The 13902-nt window shown below is 43.5% G+C and overlaps 1 protein-coding gene across 2 annotated transcripts in view; it reads left to right on the forward strand.

Moving 5' to 3' along the window:
- ABAT (4-aminobutyrate aminotransferase) overlaps positions 1-13902 on the forward strand; it is a 53518-nt gene that overhangs the window by 23513 nt on the left and 16103 nt on the right. For both annotated transcript variants that reach the window (XM_032704498.1, XM_032704499.1), the window contains exons 3-5: positions 9440-9537; positions 10367-10396; positions 10978-11095. In XM_032704498.1, coding sequence (XP_032560389.1) covers positions 9440-9537; positions 10367-10396; positions 10978-11095 — 246 coding nt within the window. The remainder of the gene's footprint in view (positions 1-9439; positions 9538-10366; positions 10397-10977; positions 11096-13902) is intronic.

A 13902-nucleotide genomic window follows, 5' to 3' on the forward strand; every position in this document is an offset into this window, starting at 1 on the left:
CTGATCACCCACCCTGGGCAGGAGCAGGGATGGTTTGGTCGATTGTGGGCAATGGAAAGTGCTTGCAGCAACCAGGCCTCGTTAGCTGTCAGTCCTCTGAGCTAATCTGTCATCTCAGCATCACTTAAAGCATCACTTAACGCTCCCTGTCCCTCCCAGTGTCTTGCACACTCTGTGCTGCTTCCCAAGCACAGACGGGAGGTCAGTGGAGGGCAGGTGCACCAACTCACTCTTCCTTTCTCACTGTTGCAAGATCTTCAAGAAGAAAGGAAAGCAACTCCAGGCTTCATTAATTTCTCCTTACTTTCAGGAAACATATAGGTGGGAAAGCCTGCAAAAATACTGAGCAAAGAGTAGGGGGCCTTGGCTGGAGATTGTGTAACAGACCTGTGGCCTTTGGGACCAACTGCTTTGTGTGTGTGACCAGAGATAGGAAAGATGGAGCAAGAGAACCCCTCACCAGAAGGAACTGTGTCCTATGACATTCCTGGCTGACAGAATAGGCACGAGGCTCTGACTCCTGTAGCAAAAACTTGAGGCTGTTTTCCTGGTGGTCCCCAGCTAAGGTTGCAGTGCCCCTGGGCTCTGCTGGTTCTTAGGGAAGTGCAGAGGGTGTGACATCCAGGAGCTCTCTACTCCGGAGTGCTCACCTCCAAGGTATTTTGAGCACTCAAGTTTAGTGCTTTACAGACTAAAAAAGAGATTTGTACATTACTCCCATAAAAATCCTGCAGTGCCATTTGGACTGATCTTTTTTTGTGTGTGTGGGTACTGAAATGACAGGGTTTGTAAAGGGGCAATGAATATGGAGAGGAGGAGGGAATAGATTGCCTCTTGGTAGAAGTCTTTGTGTCTGCAGGCTGTCATGTTTTTAGCAGTGTGTGCATTAAGCAAATAATCCTGTTCATCTTGAATCTACAGTAAATTTATTGACACAAAGAGGGTTTTTCTTGACTGTTTCTCTGGTTGGAGAATCTTTTTTACTTAACCATTGCTTGTAGTGTTTTCATTACTCACACCGTGCTAACCCCTGCCAAGCAAACTGGAAAAGGGAAAATGGAAATCATTTAAGTTGATCAAAATGCAAAAGCTAAGCACAACATATGAAAGTAATATGCAGCTTAACTCTTACCAAAAATATGAAGCCTATAAGTATTTGGAGTCCTTATGCCTTCCTTAAAACTAAGCCTTAATCAGGTATGGCTTTGTTTTCCTTTCCTTATCTGTTTGATCTACTTGATAGTTTGCCCTCCAAGATAAGGTTCACTAGAATTTGAAGGGTGCAGAATGACAACAGAATGAGTAACCAGCCTAATCTTTCCTTTACAAAGACTCTTGCATAGTGCTGTCTGTGGGTATCAGTCAGATCTGGGAGAGGTGACTGATGATGGAGAAATGTTGATGTACCTTGACATTATATCTTACCTGAATTGGGTTGTGTTGCTCCTGTCAGCCTGGTGTGCTGCAAGTTGATCAAAACTGGTAGTGTGAATTTAAATATTTATTCCCTTTGTGCCAGCTCAGGTTTTATCAGCTGGGCCACTGTAGCAGGAAAGCTGTTCTGGTTCCATGCTTTGGAGGCAGATGAAGATGCAGTTGGCTGTTGGCTGGTGAGGCAGTACCAAAGCTATGAGGACAGGCTGGGACTCCAGAGGTCTAGTTCAGTCTTCTGTGATTACCCAAAGAGATTGAATTAATCTTTGAATCTTGCACTGGAAAGCATGCCAAAAAGTCAGGCTGCTGCCTGAAGGTAGCATCAGTTTGCATTAGTGGACACCCATGCCCTTCTAGGATGCTGATCTGTTTGCAGCTTCTGCAGCCCCCCAGGCAATCTCCATACTGCTGAGCTGACCTTACCTTTAAAACTTTTCTCTAATATTTAGTCTAAGTTTCAAAACAGGGGAAAAAAATCAAATCTTTTCTATTTGTCCTGTCCTCAAAGGACCTGGAGGGTGGAATGTTTATTTTTCTTGGCAGCAGCCTTTTACGTATTTGACAACTATTACCTCCCCCAAGATCTCATACTTTTCTCTCAGCTGGTCTAAATACTGTTTCAGTCCTTCCTTGTAGGTCCAGTTTTTCTCCTCCAGATTCTCTGCACTCTGCTCTAAGTGGGCTAGCACTTGTTGAGGCTGTACCTTGCCTATCTCAGCCTGTTTTCCTGTCTCTCTGCAGAGGATAATAATATTTATCACACAGGTGTGCTGCAGGAAGGTCTGACAGATGCTCATATTAGTTATTGACCTGTCCCCAGCACAGTTATCACAAAGAGGCAGGAAAGCCATGAGAAGGATTTATTCTCAGTCCCGCTTTTGTCTCCAGTATTAATCCTTGCTAAGACTTTTTACTTTTTTTTTGTTCAGTCTATACATTAGGAGCCTCCCTAGGAAATCAGAGAGAACAACCTGGATTTGTGTGAGGGTGTGTGGGAGAAGCAGAGAACAGTCCCCTTCCCTGGATTGTAGAGGACAGTTTGAGGTGACCTTCAGCTTCTGCCCTGGGAACTGGCCCTTGGTGACTCTGGAGTGCAACCTCCCCTGCTGGACTGAGGAACCTTTGCTTCTCTGTCTGACCAAATGCTTTCACAAAAAGCTGAGATATATAAAAATGTTCATATGAAAACCTGTTGTTGAAAGGAGGCTCTACTACAAGTGAGAGTCCAAGTTTGGACCTCAGTTCTGAGTTCCTTGAGTAAATGTGAGGCCTTTGATGTTCCTCTCTAGTTTTCTTGTTCCTTCTGTGCCACAAAGGGTGGCTGTGGAAGTGCTGGCTGTTTTTCCCCCTGGGTGTTCCTTGTGGTTGTTCGTCTCCAGAGGTGTCCTGATGAGCTCTCATAGCTGTTACTCTGGTCTGTTGTGCTGTGAAAAAGGAAGGATATTATGACTGGTTCAAATCACAAGATCTGCAAGAAGACCAGCAGTTGGATGCTCCTGTAACTCTGCTGAGGAGCTGATTTGGGATTGTGCTGTGATGGGGAGGGGTAACTGTTCTTGCTCTTTCTTACAGGAGTTCCCACTTCTTTACAGCCTTTGTAGTATTGCATTTTTTTCTTCATTTTTGGAGAACCCTGTTCCAATAAAATCTTCAGTGTGTATGTGGGAGTACTGAAACACAGACAATCTCCTGTGGAAGAGCTTCTGATCTTACAGCGTAAGCACTCTGTAAATAGCAATCTCAGTTTTCACAGTGTTATGCAATAGCAATGCTGGTTTCCCAAACATCTCCAGCTAGCCTGGCCTTTTGCCATTCCCTTTCAAGATCTGTTAGTAACAGATTCTACTTGTAACACCTAAAAGAGGACTCGGGGGAAATCACAGTCCTCGTACTTTTGGCTGTCAGGGCCTCCATGCTCTAAAAATTCTGTCTGGAAGGTGGTTTGACAGACACCGTGGAGGGGAAGTTAAAGGCACGCAAGGGAGAGTGCCTGTCTGCACTTGCACAGGGCAGCAGTGCTATGGCACGTGGAATGTGCCTCCTTGGGGACCCTGCAGAGCTTCTCCTCTACCCCTTCACAGCAGGACACACACATTTGAGAGATCTGGTGTGCCAGCATGGATTTTCACCTCTCTTCTGTCTTTTCCCTTCTGTTAATTACACCAGTGTAATTCCTGTGCCTCCACTGGAGTTTCTCCCAGGTAATATCCAGTTGTTGTACGCTCAGGAACTGTGTTTATGTGAGTATTATTTGTGGTCAAACACATCAGAGGTTTAAGCTCTTTCTAGCCCTGCATTGATTGTAAGTCTTGTCCTTAGCACAGAGCTGCCGAGAGTGGTGCTCTGTGACTACCAACACCACCAAATTAGCAGGGTGCACTTATATTAATTATGTTGCTATAGCAATGTGGTACTTTGTTAAAACTGCTGAGACACCTGGTGTGAGGGATGGGGGCAGCATGGGGAAGAGAAGCTGGGAAATGAGCTTTTCTGTCTGCTAGCAAATGAGGACATCCTGTTAGATGAGAAGGAAGGATGTGATAATTTTGCTGATGTTACTCAAGTGTTCAGAAAACGTTGCATAGAGCTTTGAGAAGTCTGCAAGAAGCAAGAAAAGTAGAATTTAGCTTATTGTACCCAACCTCTTTAAATGGGATGGGCAGAAAATTCTCTGCCAACTGTTCAGCTGATATTTCTCTGATAATTAGGTTCATGAACAGTACCTAAGTGTTTTGACTTTTGCCATGATGAGAAGAGGCAGCTTTGTTTACCAGGGAAAAAAGGGTGCTGTTCTCCGTCATGTTAGCTAAATGTAATTTAAGAGCTTTCCTCATGCTTCTTCAGAGCACACCTGGTTGGAGCCCATTAGTTCCATACACTTTTAAGATGAGAGCTGAGGTCATGTTGTTTGCTCCTGTTCTTAAAATAATATAACACAAGAAACCTTTTTTCTATGGAAGTTTAATCAGATCTCAGCTGAAAGTCGGTGGATTACCTTTTATTACGAAGTTAATTGTGTTAGTTCACTGAAGGATCAGCTACCAGGGATTCTCAATTCTTGAAAATACCTTGCTTGGACATGGTAAGAATCTCAGTTTTTATCTGTCCCATCTCTGCTGTCTTTTGGAGAGGTGAAGTGCAGTGATCATGTGCCCTAAATATCAAACTGGAGTAGCCTGAGTTAAAGGGTATCTTCAGGGTTTCTGTTGCAGGGTGAGTTGATATTAAAAAGTCAAACAGGAAAAATTTGGGCTGAGTTATAAAGTACACTGAGTACCTTCAAGACAGAAATGCCAGCTGAGCAGAGCCCACTGCAGTTTCCCTGGGGATGAAACACTACAGTGAGTGACCTGATTTATTTGCATTTACTTGCATCATTAGGAGGCTTCGAGACTGATGCTTGGGCTGGGGGGAAACAAGAGAGACAGAAAATCCTGCTCCAGGCAAAACAAAGCAGGTATTGATGCAGCCATCCATCACTGTGTCCAAGTGCTTGGAAAAGCCTTTGCAGGAGAGCGGGGCCATGTCCCTGAGCTGTGCTGTGTGCAGGGAAGCAAGAGGCAGCACCCGTGTCCTGCTGTTGTTCAGGGCCTGGAGGACAAAGCATTGCGGGGGATCCAGAGCAAGGGATGCCAAAACCTGGAGAGCCCTCGTGCAGGGGGTGGCCAGGCTGTGTCTCAGCAGGGCTCTGATGTTGGTGCCTTTTGAGAGCAGCCTGAGCTCCCAGTTGTGCCTGTAGAACCAAGGCAGGCTGTGAGGCTGTGGTGAAATGGGCTGTCTGAAGGGGAGCAGTGCCGGGGCCATCCCTCTCTGCTGGGTGAACTGCAGCGTTCAGCTGAGTCCTTAGCTAGTCAGAACTGCTGAGCTTCCTTTCCTTTTGTTCTTACAAGCCTTGGGACAGGACCCTGAGCACCAAGAAGCATTAGGCCACAACAGTCTTGGGCCCTGTGGCAGTAAGAGAGCTTGTGTTGGTGCTGTTGAGGTGCCCTTAGCTGAGGAAAGCTCTGTGAGTGCTGTCGCTTGCACAGACTGAGCTCCACAGGAGCTGGCCAGTTACACATGACAGCTTCTGATCAGAGTCCCAGTTTACTTGAAGAAGAGTAGGACAAGAAAAAAAAGAGTTAAAATAGGGGGAAACAGGGTAACCATGTTCTTCTGTTCTTAAAATTTGAGTTGTTTTGTTTATTTTTAGCCAACCCTGTGAACAAGTGTGCATATCTGATAAGTAGTGAAGTGGGCTGTTTCAAATACATCCATTGACCTTGCTAGAGAGTGTGTGAGTTTGTGCCAATCATTTATTATACTTTCAAAGGGAAGAGAACTTCATTAAAAAATAAAAAGTTTGACGATTGACTCTACTTTTGTTTTAGCTTTCTCTATCAAAGACTTTGTTAGTATGTTGAGGTTTTGGTTTTTTGAGGGTTTTGTTCTAGCCTATATTCTTCATGCTGTACCTGAAGAAAATTAAAACACACCACTTTTCAAACTCCTTTGATGTGGTGACACAGGGCATTTTTGTTTTGTTTATGGCAAGCTGTTCCTTCAGGTTCTGGCCACAGTGTTTGCCCGAGCCAGGAGGTGGAACAATGCTTTGGCAAGTGTGAAATCAATAAATCAGTACAGCTGCCATTATACTGGAGTTAATAAAATGAGACACTCTGTGGACTCCTGAAAACAAGAATTGGAAATTAAATTTGTATCAGTGAATCAGCCTAGAAGTCACTTGCCTGTAGAGCCTGATGACATGTCATGTGCTTTAGGAGATAACAAGCAAGTGCAGCAAAACCTGCCACCTGTGTTGCTTGTTTTTTAGGTGGATCTGGTTCACAGGCTTACTGAAAATGGTTGTGGTTTGGATAAGCTGCTCCTGAAGCCTTTGTTTAAAAAAATAATGCCTCACAAATTGACCAACTTTAGTAATGTGATAAAAATTATAATAAATCAACTCTTCTTCTTGGAAGACCTGTATGTTTTAGTTTCACTTGACCAGTTTTGCTGCATACAAAACCCTGTCTGTTGACAGACACAAACTATGCCAGTGTGAACAACACTGCACTGCAAAGTGCTGTTCATTTTTGATCACTCATACGTGCCCTTAGCAGATACTTGGTTCAGCCTAACTGTGCAAAAGAGGCTGTGGCATAAACAGTAGCTAAAAGATAAATATGATGATCTACAAAGCAGGCTGACTGGTTTGGGTCTTCGTTACACAGCCCGTGTGATGGAAGCAACCTCCTCTTGACTTGTGCTGTTAAACAAGTTAGGGCAAGAGTAAAATATGCTCCAATTTACTTTGCTGTCATACAGCTCCTTGAATTGATTGTTTTTGTAGGGGAGATTGTGCCCTTTGCAATATCCACAACAAAACTAGCTTAGAGAAATAATTGAATTTGTGTTTAATGTAGAATCCTCATCTGTTATTCACAGATTGCCCTTCAGGGAAGCGGAAGAGGGGAAATGTCATCCACCCCTCCCAGGTGATGGCCAGGACTGTTGCCCTGGGCTTTAGAGCCTGGGAGACAGGACCTTGCATGCTTGCAGGAGTGGCTTGGGTGTTTGCAGAAGAGGAATTCTTTAATCATTGTCCAAACAAGTGCATTTTTTGTGAAAAATCAGTTGAAGGAACTAAGGAATGTGATGTGCTCTGGATGGGAGGACCCTGGGAGGTGAATGGAGGGGATGTGGTGCCACAGGGTCTCTGGCAGCAGAGCACCAGGCAGGGCTGGGGAGAAGGAGGATGAAGAGGACTGTCTTACATTTGCTCACCTGTCTTACATTTGCAGCTGTGCCAAACGATTCCAGGTATGCTGCTGGGTTTCCATATCTGTCCTGTTACTGCTGACTCCCAAAATGTCCTGTATGTTCTGTGCCTCCTGGTGCTTTCCCCTTGGTCATATGAAATAGCACCCAGAGCTTGGGATAAGGGAGAGAAGAGGACGTAGGAGAAGCTGAAATGTGTGCAGCTGGTTTGCTGTGATCTCCACCAGGGAAGGACTGGGTGCACAAAAGGGTTAGTTTGGTCTAGTTCCCCTTTTAGATTTCATAGTGTGCCCACTAAACCTGCAGCTCTCTTGGCTATGAATTGTGGAGACCTTGATCTTCTATATGCAGTAGCTTTTTTCCCCCTCAGTGGAGCAGTTGCCATGCAGCCTCCAATTTACATGAATGCTAAACAGAGTGACACAAAAATGGTGTTGCTGTAACAAAACCTATTAATAGCTTTGCAGAGAGGCACTGACGCATCCCACATATAAGGACTCGGAATTAAAGCTGAGGAGAATAATCATCTGTGCAGACTAGGTTTTCCCAAGATGAGCAGTGGCTTTAAGTGCTCAGTTAGAGATGCTCTCAGAGGGCTGTGATTTTGCAGGTAGTTTCTCAAAATCAGGCTTGCTTGAGACGTCTCAGCTTGGGCTGACGCAGACTGAGGCAAACATCTCGACTCTCTGTGGGAAATTTTGGCTGAAGGGCTGCACTCAGAGCACTGCTGAGCAGTATCACAGGATACCTTCTGTTTTCCTTGATAAATATTGGGTTTATTTGACAACTGTTATTTCCAAACACAAAGCGTTTTTAGCACATTTCTGAAGCAGAGCTCTGGCACTGAGAGGTGGTTGTGGATGGAAGTGCAGAGGAGCTGGTGCTGCCTGGGCTCCTGGTGGCAGTGCTGCACTCCAGGGCTTCCCATGTGCCTGGGTGCTGGCCTGCCTTCCCCAGCCATCTCCCTGCCTGGACCTCTGCCAAGTTGGGGTGCATTTTAGTGGTTTAGCATCTGGCAGCACTGCCCTGGCACAGCTGGATGCTGGTGAGTGGTGACTGCAGCCCCTGCTGCTCCGAGTGCCCCAGGCAAGAGCTGGTGACTTCCAGCAGCGAGCCAGGCTCTGAACTGCAGCTGGGCTTCCCACTGGTGACAGAGATTGCAAAGGATCCTCATTCTGGGCCAGCCAGATCTCACCAGCTTAAAAATGGCTGTCACAGACTGAAATAAGTTACACCCTCATCTTTTGGGTCCAAAGATGAAGCGTGTTAAGGTCAGTTTGTTGTTGATATTGTGCTGAGTAGGGGCTTGTAGGTGCTCCATGACAGAAATGTAATTGCCAAGAATGTTGGTTTAGTTCAACACATAGTGCAGAGCAAGGTTATAGTCTCTTGCTGGTCACCTTGGTAGAGCTTTGGAGTCTGTACTTCCTTTTTTGCAAATGTACAATACCCATATTATCCTGTAATCCCCTTAATGGAATAAGCGCATATTTGAAATATGTGCCTACCAGAGCTGTCTCTGTCATATGAATTTTGCCTAAACCCTGCATTTTGAAGCAGTTACTTAAGAAGGGGAAGCAGAGCCTGGTTTTGATGAAGCACAGGAGATTTTTGCCTTTTGGTTTCATTAAGGTGTCAAATTTATTAAGATTGCCCAGTTACACACGTGCATAAACAGCCAGGTCAGAGGCAGGATCAATTGTCACTGATCTGGACTCAGATTTCAGAGCTGCACTGCAAGATGCAGGTTTCATGTGAGACACAGACACTTACCTTTGTGAGACAAATCTTTCCCAGTGTGCTTTGAGCTGCAGCAGAACATCACACTGGATTTTTCCTGTGGACTCCATCAGGCTTTTTGGTTATTACTGGTAGCCAACCAAACCGTCTCTGTGTGGGAGTGGGGCATTTACAGCAAAGGGTTGCACAAGGCATAACGGACAGACTCAACAACAGAGATGGAAACAGATGTGCTCTCAGTCCTCCAGTGCTTTACAGCAGGATTTGCCTCTGTTTCTCTAGGGTTGCCTTGTCATTTCCTTTGATATTTTTTTTTTAAGCCACCTCACTGGTATTAGTTTTGTTTTAACGCTTGTCAAAAATGAGATATTTGGTTCACTTCAGACAGCACAACGTAATTGTCTCATCTGTCAAGTGTTCTCAGTCAGGTAAGGTGTGGATATATCTTCTGAGAGGAGAGCACAGAAAATATGGTCTGTTCTCAGGTTTCCATTATTTCTTACAGGACACAGGTATATCAGTCAAGCTGCAGCTAAAATTGATGTGGATTTTGATTATGATGGACCTCTGATGAAGACAGAAGTTCCTGGACCACGATCTAGAGTAAGTTCCCAAAGTACAGTAACTTGGTTTGCTGTTTTTTATTTCGCTGTATCTGACTTCCTAGAAAACAGATTTCATTTCAAACCTTTAATCAGATATGAATAAACATTATTTCATAAGTCTACACCCATTTTCGTCAGGAGGCTGAGAATAAAAAGCTCATGAATTAAATGTCCCTCTCTGAGAGACAGATCTGAATCTCAACTGCTAACTCCCCATATGGAGAAATTGAAAGCAAAAGAGCATCAGTTTGATAAAACATCCCATCAGGCTTGGTCACTTGTGCTCCTGCTGAAATAGAAACTTAGTTGGCTTTTTATGATGTGAAATAAGGCTTTGGTTTTGAAGTGAAGCAAGAGTTTCGGTTTGCTGGATGTTGTTTTACTTCTGGCAGAGTCAGTATTTGTGCGTGTGGTGGGGTTTTGGTTTTTGTGAGGTTTTTTATTGTTTTTAATAGAAAGGAGCTGTCTTTCTAGAACCAATGTGCCAGTATCACTTCTGTGTGGCTCTGGCTTCTCTTATTTTCTGATTTCTCTCTTGTTTTCTCAGTTCAGTTGATCAATATAGAAGAGGCAGCTTTCCCTCTTTGGAGATTTACAGTTAAACTGTGTTTGCAGCCCATTTAGCTCTGCATGCCACAGTTCTTAGTGTTGACTGTAATATTTGCAAGATGCACCATGAAAGTTCCTGTGGCAAGTAGAGTTGCCTGGTAAACACACAGGACTGCAAGGTTTGCATATGATTTATGGGATCACAAAAAAGAAACATATTCTTCTTCAGTATTTGCTAATTATATACATGAAACTCTCTGACATTTGCTTTTCTACAGGAATTAATGAAGAAGCTGAATGGCATTCAGGTAATTTGTCAAGTTTTCTGTGTTTTGGGGGGTGTTACTACTGTGATTTCAGGCCATACTTTGTATATTTGTACCAAAAAAGAAGGGGAAACACTGACTCTGGGTTTTCATGCTGAGTACATTATGTGTCATATGTTTACACATGTGAATAAAATCTTTTTTAGTATGTTTTGAATACTGCAGAATCATTTTCAGGCATCAGTGATTTTTCTTTCAACGTATGTATTTAAACTATATGTATTTCAAGAAAAGCTTTTGAGTTGTTACAGGGTAGCCAGTGAAAACAAGGTATATTTGAGTCTGAGTTTAAAAATATTTCAGCCTAAGTACATATTGCCTTCCTAAGAAGAGCATTACCTCAAAATCTGTGCTTCATTTCTGTATAAAAAGTACAGACTTGCCCTTTTAACAGTCCCTTTTTATAAAAACAGCTGTACAGTTAATTGCCATGCAATGACTATAATGTGTCTTTTTATTCTAGCATTAGGTACTTTTATCAGATTTTGCTCTATAACCATTAGCTGCACCTTCCTACACACTGCTGCTTTTTAAAGCACTAATTGTTTGTTTTCACCCTGAAGAATGCAGAAGCTGTGCACTTCTTTTGCAATTATGAAGAGAGCAGAGGGAACTACCTGGTAGATGTAGATGGCAATCGAATGCTGGATCTCTACTCTCAGATTTCATCCATCCCAATAGGTAGGAGACAGTAGTTGTACCAAAATGTTTTGCTTTCTGAAGAAACTACAGATTCAATGCTTAAAGCCCACCTGCAGTACACAGTGATGCCTGGGAGAAACTCTAGTATTAATCTTAATTTAAATATGCAAGTTCCACAATTCAGGTTGTCTTTGTTAACTTGGATTTGTGCACTTTGTGATTCTGTGAAGGTATGTTACTGTTTTGAACATTAACAAGCATAACTTAAACATGTTCAAACTAAATTTTATGCTCTAGTTAACATTTCTGTCTCAAAATAACTGAAAAAAAGAAGTAGTGGGCCATGTGGACTGCAGTAGGATAAAACAAGCCCCAACACTGAGCTGTGGTGCTGAGGGAAAGCAAAGGTGTCAGCTCAGTTGGGCTGAGGAACCAGACACAGGGCTTGGCAAGTGCTTGGGAAAGTCAGCTGATGTCTCTGTGAAGCATTTCAAGCAGCAGCAAGGCAGAGATGTTAAGCCCCAACTGCAAGGAACAGAGGTTTCAGTAGGAGTTCAGTTCAGTTTGCTTGTTTCTCATCCATGGTTCCTCTCAGTTGCTTACAAATACAGTTCTGCAGAGGCAAAAAGAGAAGTTCTGGGTAATTTAAAAGGTAGGTGTCATGCTGTGTGTAGAAACTGTGATGACTCAAAGTCATCTCTACAGTCCTCCTTTCCTGGAAAACAGGGTTTAGTGATGTTCAGGTTGTTACCAAATTTTCGGTATCTAAGATCTCATCACTGCAATGGGTGATCACTTATCCCAGTCTCCTTTGCAGACAATGTTTTTGCTCTCACATACACTCAATAAATGTTTAATCATTCCAGAAACCTTCAGTGTTTGTAGCTTATTTCCCTTAACACAAGTTCTGGCAATTTTGTATCTTTTAGAGGCTTCACTGAGGTAACTTTGTCACTTTGCACGTGGAAATAGGCGAGAGAGAGAGAGAGAGAGAGAGAGAGAGAGAGAGAGAGAGAGAGAGGGAGAGAGAGAGAGAGAAGCACGATGCATGTATGCCAGTGGCATTGGATTTTAGTGTCTAGCAAGGGAGATGCATTTAGTGTTCATGGTTTCCTATTCATCACACAAGAAATGCTGATTTGGAGAAACTAGTGCTCAGTCATGTAGTCAAAGGACAGTGCTTACTCCAAAAAGGAAGAAATTAATGTTGCATAGAGAGTGCACTGAGGCTTTCTGACCTTCTGGTGCTTGATGGTGTTAGCCTACCTCTTCTAATATAGCTTTGTGTATAAAATATTAAAGTATTAGGGGGGAAATACTTTCTTAATGGGCAGAAAGGGGCAGGAGCTTCTACAGTTTACTTTCTCTGGTTGACTGAAACTGGTGGCATAGATACAAGACTCCAGAATCTGTAACTGACCCTCAGCTAAGCCATCTAGTTCCTCCTTCACAGTGACAGTGCCTTCCTGAGGACCAGTTGGGTTTTGGTCCTAGGGGACACCTTCCTCAGTCCTGAAGTGCTTCACACATCTTCTCAGATAGTGGCACTATGATGTGGAGTAACAAGGAGTAAGTGGAAATTTAATACTTACAGCCTGACCTAAATCTAATACACAGCCTTAATTTATATGTTTAAGCTGTACTGAATGACAGCACTATCTGAAGCTGCCCTGGTTGCTAATAACATCCCTCTTGGTGACAGAGGTGGGGCCTGGACCAGGAGACCAAACCAAGATCACGAAATGCTTGTTAGTCATTTGTGCTTATCTCTCTGAAAGTAAATCCAATAAAACCTTTTATGAATCTGTCAGGACTCCCCAAGATTTAATAATGATCTGCTGCACTAGAATATATTTATCAGCAGAGGTTGAGAGGTAATAAGTGTCTGTCTGGAGAGATAAGAATTAAAGTATAAAAAAGCCTCTAGGCAAAGATGCTCTGGGCTGTTTCTTGCTGAAAAACAAAAATTAAAACAGCTTTTTACCACACTTTTTTGGGCAGTTGTAGCACAGCATAGTCTTTTAAACCTGTAACTAATCTGTCTAATAGAGTTAGAAACCCCATGGAGCCAAATGCAGGAGGGGAGGCTATTGACATGTTTACCAGCAAACATCCTGGAATAGCAAATGAAACAATGTGTTTTTCAGTGCTGGGAAGGTCCGTTTTGTTTGGGGAGAAGCAGAGAGGTGCAGTTTGATATTATTGACAGCAGCCTTCTGCTCAGTTCAAATGGTTCTTTGGGCTTTCTCCATCTCATTATTTTAGCAGCCTCTATCTAGGGTTTTTTTTTTCCTTTTGCAGACAGGCACATTTGTGAGCCTGGAGGACGTGTACATTCCTGTCACACTGATCCAGACACGGCAAGAGTGATGGAGCAGGTGCCCTTCTCTTAGAGACAGCTCAGTCACTTCTGAGGGTGGATTCATCAAGCTTAAAAGCCTTGTGCTGGTGATGGCAATGAAACAAGTTATTGCCTGTTTGCCATCCCAGCCCAGAGCTGCTGACTTGTCTAGTTATATAATGGTTATTTAACCATTTAGTTCTCCCTGGTGTTAGTTTATGACTGTGAACCAGTTCAGTATCTTTCCACACTCCTACTCTTTCAGCAGCAGTTGGACTTTGAGGATTCTCCCTTCTTTCAGTGGGTTCTGTTTGAGGAGGCACAAGTGGAATAGGGAGTATTAGGAGGAATTCCAGGCCACTCAGCCTGAAGTGAACGGGAGAGAGATCCTGTGTAGGTGAGAAAGGGTAAGTCATGGGTAAGAGAAGCCTTGAGTTTGTGTTACATACAAAGATCTTCACATATTGCAACACGAGCAACGGGATCACATGTTCCTACATGCAAT

Source organism: Chiroxiphia lanceolata, chromosome 16, assembly GCF_009829145.1.
Source record: "Chiroxiphia lanceolata isolate bChiLan1 chromosome 16, bChiLan1.pri, whole genome shotgun sequence".
NCBI lineage: Eukaryota > Metazoa > Chordata > Aves > Passeriformes > Pipridae > Chiroxiphia > Chiroxiphia lanceolata.